At 41.4% G+C, this 12297-nt stretch overlaps 1 protein-coding gene across 2 annotated transcripts in view; it reads left to right on the top strand.

The window, feature by feature from the left end:
- The first annotated feature begins 299 nt into the window (after positions 1-299).
- Positions 300-12297, top strand: part of TDRD1 (tudor domain containing 1) — a 1656135-nt gene continuing 1644137 nt past the window's right edge. For both annotated transcript variants that reach the window (XM_069239312.1, XM_069239311.1), the window contains exon 1: positions 300-479. Coding sequence is in view for 1 of the 2 variants with exons in the window: in XM_069239311.1 (XP_069095412.1) it covers positions 443-479 (37 nt within the window). In the remaining variant the exon portion in view is untranslated. The remainder of the gene's footprint in view (positions 480-12297) is intronic.

The raw sequence follows: 12297 nt of genomic DNA, 5'->3' as shown, positions 1-12297 counted from the left end.
TGAAGAGACCCATGGATAAAGATCGCTGGCTGAAAACCCCAATAGGTCGGTTTAATGTGTAAACATTTTTTATTTAAACAAAAAAAAAAAGTCACTGTTGCCAGACCTAAAAAGCCAGAGATACTGGCTTTGGCAATGCTTGTTTTAACTGCAGCTTAGCCAAGTCTTTCTTTTCGGAATTGGAGCTAACTGCAGAGATCTTTTAAAAAATGTTGAAATTGTTTTCGTCGTTTAAATTATAAACGCTCCGTCCTATGAAACAGAAGCTACCTATCCGGATGGTCTTCTTTTTGTTTCTATGAAGGGCCCATCGTTCCTCCGCCGGGCGAGGCAGCGCGCGCGCTTCCGCAGTGCGTGCCGACCGTGGACGTTGGGCTCATTCGCCTGCGGGTCCAGCGTTCCAAGTGATCCGTGGAAGGGGCCCGGGTGATAAGTGCGGTGTATGACTATTAACAGAGGGCTCGCCTTGGCTTCAGGAGGTGAGTGGTTATGCAGCAGGAAGGTAGCGTGCAGAGATTTTCTGGTGCGGACCGCGAACGTTAATTTACACGAACCGCGCTCCGCGCGGGCGAGGGAGTTACGCTAAGGCCGGGAAGTGCCCGATGCGTGCGGAGGGACTGCTGACCGTGAATCAGTTAACGTAGTGTTGCAGCACATAGCTGGCCTTTCCGTTATAGAGGGCAGGTAATGGAGGAGGGAAACAAGACTTCATAAATTTAGGTGTGAAGAAAAATGGTGTGCGAAGACGTCTGGAGAGTCGTACGGACTGTCGGGAGTGTGCTGTTCTGTACTAGGTCCCATTTAATGTGTTTTTTTTATTGCAATGTGTTTTATTCATTGGACAGGATTCCCCACTTCTGTCCTGGTTTTATTAGTAAATTACCATTAAGGAGGTCTGTATTTGGCATCAGGTTTGCAGTAATAGTTCTCATTCCTTAGAAAGCGAATGTGTGAAACTTCTTTACGTTTGCACTTTGTGTATGACGTTTGCATGACTAGTGTGGCATTCTTGAGTCATCCTTTAACACAAGCAGAGGAGTGGGGTGGCGATGAAGTCAGTCGCCAGTTCTATTTTATATTTGCGTTCAGAGGCATCTACTTTTGTGATAACGGTATCACTCAAAACTCAATTTACCCAATGAAATGGAAGAATAGATTATAGGATGGGCTACTTACATCTGAAGTTGCCCCATGCCATGCCTAAGCCTACTTTTTTTTTTTTTACTTTTTTTTTCTTCTTAAGAGCAGTTGGATATTTTTCCAACAGAACCACATGCTCATTAGCTATCACCACCACACTTTCTGTCTTTACAATTGACTAACCAAACCACGTGCAAGCAGGCAATGCCCTAACATTGGTGAATGGTAGCATATTTTATAGAGTCCAGCCAGCAAATCAGTTGCTCAAATAACCTTTACTTTCAATATGCCGTTGTTATCCCTAACGCTTCACGCGACTCTTAATTCATAACTTGGGTAGTTAGTCCATTACTCATTTATTTACAAATGAAACAAGCCCCAAAAAAATTAAAGATTTCTGAGACCTCACAGTGACTTTGCAGGATAATTTATTTGGGTTGGTTCCCCACGTTGTACTGAGAAGTCGCACAACCCCAGTTAACTATTTTTCACATCTTAATTTAATTCTATTCTACCTAAGAAATACAACTGTTATGGTAAAAATAAGTGAACAGCATAGGTGAGTATTAGAAATATGAACACATGAAATATCTAGCATTTTATTAACAGCTATCAAGACAAGAACCAGTCTGATGTGCTAGAATGTCAACTATGAAATAGTTCCATGTCATCTTTTTTTTATAGACTGTTTTTCTCTAGAAATGTGATAATTGTCTTTGTCACCGAAGTGAACATCTGGCTAAATTTTGAGAAGCAACTCAGAATCTTTCCTGTGTATTTTTAGCACACAATTTGATCTTACCTACCATTGTACAGAGATGATAAATCATAGCTCAAAATGGTGACAGCTGATGATGCAAGAGGGTGTTCTCTTATTTTGATCTCCTTTGGTTAAATTGACCTGCGTTCTGTGCGTAATTATATGAATGTAGAGTGCATGTGTTGGACCCTATATTGTTGTATATCGTATTTCAGTTAATGATGGACCTAACAGAACGTGTCTCCTCTATTGCCCTTAACTAGGTGCTTTATCAGTTGACTAGGTTATTACCTGAATTTTGTACAGTGCTTGATAAATCATCATCTAGAAAGAATTTCTGTGCACACCACAGTCCTTTAGGTGCAACAACGTATTTGAATCTGTTGTTAATTTGTCTTGTCTTAACTGTAACATCCCATAGTGTTGGGGAAACCCTGTGCTTTTGAATAGCTCAGATTTTCTTAGAAGATTGACCCCTCTGTCACAAGTATCAAACAAGTAAGATAACAGGGCATCTCTAGTAAGTATTTAGGTACAGAAATAGCACTCATTCAGCCCTAACAGCTAGCACTTCAGGCAGAGTCCTGGGGATTATATACCTCAAATTAATATTGTTCAAGGCTGAATTTGACTCTAAATACAGGGTCTTGGGTTAAGCTAAAATAAGAGGGATCCTAGCTACATTTTTAATATGGTAACTTTGTCTAGACTGGGACCACCTCCGAGAACGTTTCTTAGAAGACCTGTTGTACTGCTATTTTCAAACTTATCCAATCAAAGCTACTTTCTTCTGTGCCTCATGCATTATTGAGATAGTCTAACTCCAGCATGCCGTGAAGGCATCCCTAGCATTACAGAACGTTTTTGGGTATAAAACGTTCCTCATAGTGAAAATACAACTTTGACACAGAGACTTCTCCAGCCCCAGTCCCTCACACAGCACAGCCCCTCCCGTTTGGTTTTGGCAGGAATGATAACACCGAGATTTACTACCGCCCACAATTTTACCAGGAAAATTTGATAGGTCACAACTGCCAAAATGTACTTAGTGAAAGCATGCTCTGAATTCCTGTACGTTTAGAATCTGGTGCAGTAAACACACGCTATTCTGCATGTAATTTCTGGTAAGATCTCTGAATTGGTGATATTTAATGAACCCATGGTACAATTATTTTCTGCATACAATAAATACCACATGAATTAGGGTCTGTTAGTATTATCAGTGCATCTTAAAAGAAGTTGGATTTAGTCACATTCTCCATTCAGCAATTGACATTTTACTGTAAATGAAATCCTATTTTAGTCTAAAACTATTTTAGTATGCGTTTTTCTACTCCCAAAACTGAAATGCTCAGATAATTGTGAGAATAATACTCAGTGGTCTTTAGTAGACGACATAGACTTCCCAAGTCTTTATCAAGGGTTTTCACATTGCCAATGCAAACTAGCATGTACCATTCTCATTTTCAAAACCTAATTTCTAGCATTCTTGCAGAAAGCAACTGAAAACTTCAAAAAATGTTTGGAGGCAGCACCTCGGTATGTTTATCACTTGTGTTTAGTACGTTCTGATGACACATTTGCCAATAGATTGTGCTTTTAGGTCATCCCTTTGGTTCTGCTAGCCTGTTAGCACTGGGGGTTTGAATGTATATGAAATAATAAGATGTGCACCTCATCTAAAAGGGAAGTTTATCTCCCTCTTTCGGTGGCACAGACACTTCTGTCTGGCAGAGTTTTGCTTGTAGAATATTTCAAAGCTGACATAGGACCTATCAAGACAGCTATAGCACATAAAGTATGTGCATGATTAATTAAAATCATACTCTACAGGGTCATAGAAATGAATTAATTTTTCTTTATTGGTTCATGAAGTGTGTATGGCATTTGACGGGATGTAATAAATTTGCTGTAGATCTACAGTTGGAAAAAAACAGTTTTTATAGAATAGCATGAACCGTTAAGGTGTTGTTCCTTCTCTTCATAAACTACTTCTTGTGTGATGCTCCTCACCTTTCTTCTTGGCAGTGTTAATGAGTATGAAATGCTTGTGCCTACCCTGCCCATCCTACTAACAGTACATCTACTGCTAATGCCGCAGGTCAGAGGAGGAAAATGTAGATTTTCCACGGCCTGGTGGGCAGAAAATTCACATTTTATTAAAAACACAGAGGTTACGTTTGTGCATTATCCTTTTATTGCTCCTACTCGCAGCAGCACCAATACAATACAGAACTATAAACAGCTTTATGAATATTATAAAATCACAGAACACTCAGTCCTCATTCTTCTTGAAATACTATGAACAAGATCTAAATACCTATAATTAACAGTATATCTCATCATCCAAAGGCCACTCCTCATCATTTTGTCTTCAATATGCAGAGAAAAATATACAAAACATAATGGGTGGTTTACCTTAAAATAGTGGTAGGATAATCTTAACCTCTGTATCTTTAACAAAAAACAGAATATCTGCCCACCAGGCTGTTGAAAATCTAGTATGCCAAGGCATGTTCAGATCCCTACTCTAACATTCTACGTAACAATCCCCCACAGTTGAAATAATGCCCTCTGAACATTGTCTTGTGGGACCAATCTGCAGCTTTCAAAATTTCCTTCAAACCTCCACCCATCAAATAAGTCTTTGATGCAGAGAAACCCCTCACCGAATGTGCCCCAGACACACTGACATCCACACATCACTTCATTCACCTATCTCGCCAAAGTGGCAGAGTAAACTGGACAGTGCAGCGACTTATAAGAAATAGGCAACTGTGAGCTGTCATTCCCTCTCAAAGCAACAGTTCTTCTCTCATGTTCTTTCAGACACCTTACAACAACACAGTCATTCATTATTATTAAAATAGTGGTGATAAAATATTGTTCCTGACTAAGTCTTTGTTCTTCTCTTACCATAAGCACACACACCCTCTGGCCGAAAAGCCATGCTTGAGACATCCAGTGCTCTCACATCAGGTGTTCTCCTGGAAGACACCAAACAAAACAACATAGTTAGCATCCATTAAATTTGTTTCAAACTCAAACTACTATCACCCAAATTATCCATCATTCTGAACACCACGGAAACATCCCACAAAGAAGAGTACACAGAGGCTGGTGGTTTTGAAACCCTCATACTACGCATAAGTCTTTTTACCACCAAACTCTGACCTACATAAACACCATTTAGTAGAGCATTCCCAGCTGCAATAGATGATCTATAGACATTCATTTTTCTATAGGACAAACTAACCCCAAATAATACAGTCAGATGATTTACTATGTTTACTAAATCTGTTGAAACATGCTCAAAACTCAGTCGCAAACAATAACAAGCCCATTCATTCCATGGCAGTCTATACATTTCTCGTTCCCAGTGCCCAGGATTTAGATTTGTCTGAAAGACCTAGTACTTTCCACTGTCTCCTGAAATCCTCCATGCTGTCAGTGCCATCTGTCCTACTCCCACTAAACTGTGGAACTCTCCCTGGGGCCTTACAGTCTGATTCTTGAATCTCGGAAGACAATCAGCTGACAGTTCCATCGTAAGTGGGAACCAAACCGGAGATCTCGAAATCGGGGTTGCCACAATTGCTACATCTTTTCATCTGCTAACCTAAATCAACAATCTTGGTAACATTACAAAGGGAAGAAAAGCATATAGCACTAACCTCCTCCAGTTCTATAAGAATGCGTCCACTCCAGATGCTTCAGTATCTAGTTTCCAACTGAAGAACTTCTTTAACTGACAATTCACCCTGTTCACAAACAGATTTACTTTTAATTGTCCACATATATCTTTCAAATTTAGAAATACCTCTCCGTCTAGCCTAAAATTCCTGGAAAACGAATCCTCCACACCATTGTTAACCCGGGTATATGTTCCTACACAACATATATCCCCTTGCAGAAGCAGTAAGTCCAAAAAAACCTTTGCTAGAGCTGCCAGAACTTTTGACAGTGGGCCCCACGTTTAGTACACATACCTCACCACTGGGTGCAAACAAACCTGCTAAGAAATCAAAACAGTTGATCTGGAAGTTGTTGCCTTGATCTGTCTGTCGTCTGACCGCAGATAATCTCCTGCATCTCGCTCCCCATCCTTCTAAACTCCCGCCTGATTCTATTACACCCTCCAGTTCTTCCTCAAAAATTGGCCTTCTTTTGCATGCATTTGTATTTCTCAACCACCACAGCAGTTCCTCCCTCGACTCTTGATCTTATCTTATGTGAATATAGCCAGTTCTTCCTAATTACCTCACCTTCAGTCTCTGTTACACCTAATAATATAGCGGGCCTGGACAAATAGCCTGAATTGTTAGTGAGAGAAGTCTTAGAGTTCTCGCCAGCATTCTCAATGACAACTCCTTCTTTTTCAGAAAACCTTTCAGCTCCTTTCTCAGTCGCTTTAATTTCTCCCTTGGTAACCTCAACTCAATCGGAATGTATATAATGTAGTGGTTTATTTACCTATAATCATGGGATGTTGTTTGTTGCTCTTTAACCCCTTCACTGGCAGGCCTTTTCCCCCTCCTGTGCCAAAGCATTTTATTGGCTATTTGGGGTAGTTCACGCTTAGGCCCTCATTACTTTTTTCCACATAAGCTATCTATGCCAAATTTGTGTTCTTATTTCCCCAACATCCTGGGGATTCTAAAGGTACCCCGAGTTTGTGGGCTTCTCTGCAGGAGACCAAGACATTAGCCAGAATACAGCTAAAATGTAGTGTCTTTGGGAGGGAAAAAAAGCACATTTTTTACCTGCAAATGCAACAACAAAGGGTTTGCAGTGCTAATCACCATCTTAACAGCTTTCAGTAACATGCAGACTTAAATCAGAAAACCACATTTTTCAACACAGTTTTGGCATTTTACTTGGACATACCCCATTTTTACTATTTTTGTGTTTTCAGCCTCCTTCTGGTTACTGACAGAAATGGGTGTGAAACCAATGGTGGATCCCGGATATATAAACGTTTCTGAAAAGTAGACACATTTAAATTCTGAGGGGTCATTAGTGTAGAACCTTGAAGGGTTTCCTACAGAAAGTAACAGTTGAAATTGAGTAAAAAAACAAAAAAAAAAACAGCCATTTTTGTCTACATTTTTATCTGTAACTTTTTCCTGCTGTGGCAGATTTTTTAAAGCTATATACGGTTAAGTCTACTGGACCCTTCTGGTTGTGGGGATATATAGGGCTTTTAGGTTCATCAAGAAGCCAATGTACTCAGAGCCAATAGATGAGCTGCACCTTGCAATGGTTTTTCATTGTATATCGGGTATAGAGCAATTAATTTGGTAAAATCTAGAGAGTTAAAAAATAGGTATCAAGGAAACCTATATATATCTGATATGGGCACAAGATAAGGAGTTTAGAAGCCGTAGTTATTTGCACATCTCTGAATTCGGTGGTCCCCGTACTATCACGTGAATTACAAGGCATTTCTCAAAATGACCTCTTTCTTACACACCGTCTTACATTTGCAGGGCAAAAATGTAGAGAAAAACAATTACGAATAACACTTCTTTTTCTAATCTGTGTTCCCACAAGACTCACAATAAAAATGGTACATCACTTGTGTGCGTAGGCCTAGTGCCCGCGACAGGAATCGCCCCTAAACACAGCATGGATACCTTTCATTTTTTCATTGAAAACTGACATGTTTTTTGGGAAGTGCCTAGGTGTGGATTTTGGGCTGTAGCTCAGTTGGCACTTAGGGAAACCTACCAAACCTGTACATATTGGAAAACTAGACACTTGGGGAAATCCAGCATTGGGTGACTTGTGGGGCTCTTACCAGGTTCTACTATCCAGAATCCTTTGCAAACCTCAAAATGTATCTAAAGCAGACTTTTACCTCATATTTCAGTGCTGCGAAGTTCTGGAATCAGAGGGAAGTCACAAACTTCCTTCCATTCAGCATTTCCCCAACTCACCTGATAAAAATGGTACCTCACTTGTATGGGCAGGCCTAGTGTAGACACATCACATGTTCCTAATGAAAACGGATGTGTATTTTGCAAAGTTCCTAGCTGTATATTTTGGCCTGTAGCTCAGCCCGCACTTAGGGAAACCTACCAAACCCACATTTTTCAAAACTAGACAATTAGGGGAATCCACAACTGGGTCATTTGTGGGGCTCACATCAGGTTCTGGCATGCAGAATCCTTTACAAACGTCAAAATTTGTTTAAAAAACACATTTTCCTTCAATTTCGGCACTGCAAAGTTCTGGAATCTGGTTCCCCTCTTGCAAAAACCGGTAGTTTTGTAATAGATACTTTTGATGTGTCCACGTTGTGTTTGGCCCCCTTCCCTGTCGAGGGCTCTTGGCCCATCCACCCACGTGAGGAGCATTTTTATCAGCAGACCAGGGTGGGGGAAGTTTGGTGGTAGGAAGTTTCTAGTTCATTTTTGCTTATACAAGAATATGGCACAGAAATGCAAGAATATGTGTGATTTTTAGTCACATTTTGAAGTTTACAGGGCGTTGTGAGTAAAAAAAACTTGTTGGAATGTACTCCTCTGGGTGTCTAGTTTTCAAACTGATCTAGAGTTGGTACATTTCCCCTAGAGAAGAAGCGAGCATGCTACCAAGACTCTTACTTCTGTTCAAAACACTCAAATTGTGAAAAGAAACACCCTTAGGGTTTGTTAAAAAGACCCCTCGCCCACCATCCTAGTTGGTGACATGCTTCATCTTTGGGGTCCCACCAGAGACACGTAGCATGTCACGGGTGTGCTTCGACGCCTAAATGTCAGGGTAGCGTTTTCTTTCTTCGTTTTTTATATTTTTATTTTACCATACATACTGGTTGGATTTGGCACAAGGATGAGTGATGGTTCAATAGATAAAATTTTATGAACAAGAGATTTCACGAAAATGAAAGGCCAAAAAACTGAACCAGGGACTCACAGCTCATGAGCTGTAAATCCATGACAAGGCACCAACCGCTTTACAGTCCATTCAGACACCTTTCATACTTGACATGCATAAGACCATTCACGCCACCAGTCATGGGCCCAGCAAATTACAACACTCACGTCAAAAGACCGCGCCTTTCAAGAGCCCATCACTTTCATATGCCCAACATGCTTGACACAGCACCCACATCAGCTGACTGAGTCTGTGGACCGGGGTTTGGTTATCAGTGTTGTAGTGACCAAAAGCAAGTCACTATTCACACTCCACTCGCCGGCCAACCTCCGACTCTCGCACACCGCCAGTCAAGCGCCACTCCACGCACACCAACATCACTTTTTTTTTTTTTTAACAAAAAGAAAACACTAACTAGGTATAAGAAAGTACAAAACTACAAACATAAAAGCTCTAACTAAATACATGAGAGCAATGCCAACCCTCAAAATGAAAAAAAAAATATAAAACAGTACAGAACAGGGTGTTTACTTTTATGCTCACAGTAGTTCCCAATAATTCTTTTGGCTGTGGTAACTTCTGAAACAGCCGGCCACACACAGCCCAGGCTTAGAAAGACAATCGGGGCAGTACATACGAGTCTCCCTCTGGATACCTTTTCGAGTACAGACTCTACATTTCTTAACAGGAAAGCCTTTTTTTTTTAGGGCATGGGAGGAATGTAATCCGTAAAGTGTCGATCTTTCAATCTAGCCACATCCTCAACCACTGCTTCTCTAGGAACTCTTGCCTGTTCCACTACGACAAGGCTCTGTATCACAGACTCCTTAAAATTAACAACTGTCATCTTTGGCTCAAGGGAACAATCCTTGAACACAATCAAAGCATTAAAAGTTGCTAAATGGAAGTGATGTATAGCCAACTTTTTATACCAAACGTAAGCCTTACGAACAGTAGTGTAAGGTTCCAACCTTTGATCTACTCTATCTACTCCACTTGTGTGCTTATTGTAGTAAAAAATGCACGCAGGTTTACGTACTTAAGCAACCCGACCCCAAACAGTCACAGGGGAAGTACGCTCATGATAGGTGGTAGTCGGCATGTAGACATCCCTCCTGTCTTCAAATTTCACAGCTAGCAGCTCATCATTATGCAAGGCACTGCACTGTCCCCTTTCAATGTTTTTTTTTTTTTTTTTTTACATACTAGCTCCCTTGGATAGCCTTTGTGGTTAGAGCGGATTGTGCCACAAGCAACAGTGTTTACTTTGAACAGTTCCCTGAACAATTGCACTCCAGTTTAGAAGTTATCTAGAAAAAAATGGTGGCCTTTGTTAAACTGTCATCTACCAAGTTTCTACTCTATTTTCTCACTAACTTAAAAAGTGGATGGAAAACCGTGGGCGTTAATACTGGAATCCCTACCAGCGTAGACCCAGAAATTATAAATATATTGTGTACTACTCTGACAGCATACACATCTTGATTCCATAACGTGCCCTCTTGCTAGGAATGTATTACCTAAACAAACAACCCTTGAACAGGACCAAAGACTCTTCCACAGCTATTTCTTTCCCGGGAACATAAATCTCTGAAAAATGATCTACAAAGTGATCAAGGGCAGGCCGAACCTAAAAAAGACGGGCAGAGTCAGGGTGATCTTGTGGCACTGCTAGAGCATTATCAACAAAATGCAGCATCCGAAGTAGAAGCACATACCAATTACGACTCATGGTTACAGGAAGTATAGCCGTTGCCATCAAGGGACTAGTAGACCAATATGAAGACAGTGACAGCTTCTTTATCAGCCCCATCTAAAAAGTTAAACCCAAGAACTTCAACTCCTCCAGATTTGTGGGAATCCCCCGGGTAGTTCTAGAGTGTGACCTAAGTCTGGCACTATTGTCCCTCAAATATTGTTCTGCATACAAATTAGTCTGCTCAACAGTCTCTTCCAGAAATACATCGCCCATAAACAACTGAAAGAAATTGATAGGCAAAAAGTTTTCCTTATTTACTTTACACCCTGGTGGACCAGTAAAGGCAGGCAACGGGGGCGGCTGATCAATGTTTGGGGCAACCCAGGGTGCAGGTCTTCCAGTGGGAAGCCTTTTAGTCCCAAGCTGCTGCATTATTGGCACATCAGTGTCTTCCTCTAAAACAGGCACTTCATACGCACTGAGAGTGGCTTTCTCATCAGATGATTCCTCCCGGACAGAAAATCCACTGCCAGAATGTTGTACTTCCTCAGATGCAGGGTCAGTCTCATAATCATGCTCCGAAGATGACTCAAAAAGCATACCAACAACCTTGTGAATGGTCATCCTATGGCTGCCATCATCCTTCCTAATAAAAGTAACTTGACAAATGCACCAACAACAACTGACACTGTGTAAAATGAGTAATAAACAAAGTGTGGCTTTATCACAAAGACCTGTGTACTCGAACGATACCACTCGCCTAAAAAAGCTATACTAACCAGCAATTACTCTGCACAGGCACATTAAGCACTAATGAAATCCCATTAAAAAGGAAAAATAAAATAAAATTACACATAAGACAACACAGATATCATTGTGCACAAATCTAAGGACAATTTCACACATATCCTGCATTTAGTATACCATTTACAAAAAAAGTAATTCATGCATGGCAGTGATATTCATTTGGAGTAAATAGTTTTTCTGATGGATACAACTACCTGTGGATTCCTCACCTAATGAATACTCCCATGGCGCCAGCATTCGACGGAAATCTTCTTACTAGTCTCTGCACGTCGACGAGGACGTCACTCTAGCCCACGCAACGCCGTCTGACGTCATACAGGCAATAAGAGGTCCTCGACGACGTGCGGACGTCAGTTCCCTTTTTTCCGTGCATTCGAAACGGTTATCTTCGAGGGAGCAACTGTTACTTTTGTGGTTACAGTGTATTTTTGCTGCGTAGCCTTTTGCTGTGGTAATAATGTCGCAGAGAAAGTCTGGATTCAAGCCTTGTCGTGAGTGTGGAGGCAAGATGTCGGTGACGGATCCTCATTCCGATTGCCTTTGGTGTTTGAGCTCCGACCACGACATCTCGACTTGTGATTTATGCCAGCACATGAATCCGAAGGCCCTCAAAGAACGTGAGGCGAAGCTGTTTATGGCAAAATCGAAGGAGAAGCATCACAAGAAGTCTTCTTCTCCAAGACATCGGCGTCATCGAGACTCCCGGCGCCGTAGAGAATCTCGGCGTCATTCGAAGGAGACTCGTTCCAGGTCTTCGGATCGGCGCCGAAGGACATGGGAGATTAGTCCCACGGTTACGCCACATCCTTCGACGCCGTTGCCCTCTCCGGCGTCTCCAACTTCACCTGGACAGGCGTCGGTGATTGAGGTATTGGAGCCTCAGGTGTTTTCTCCGGCGCAGACGTCGAGGTCGGGGTCGCCTCCGAGACAGGCACCTCAGTATCTGGCTTTTCCCACCCCTGGAGCCGATAGTTCCGCATTCTTGAATGCGATGTATGCCATCTTCCAACAG

This window comes from Pleurodeles waltl, chromosome 6, assembly GCF_031143425.1.
Source record: "Pleurodeles waltl isolate 20211129_DDA chromosome 6, aPleWal1.hap1.20221129, whole genome shotgun sequence".
In the NCBI taxonomy this organism is placed as follows: Eukaryota; Metazoa; Chordata; class Amphibia; order Caudata; family Salamandridae; genus Pleurodeles; species Pleurodeles waltl.
Note: the sequence above shows the minus strand (reverse complement) of the source record. Positions and strands in the feature narration are given on the sequence as shown.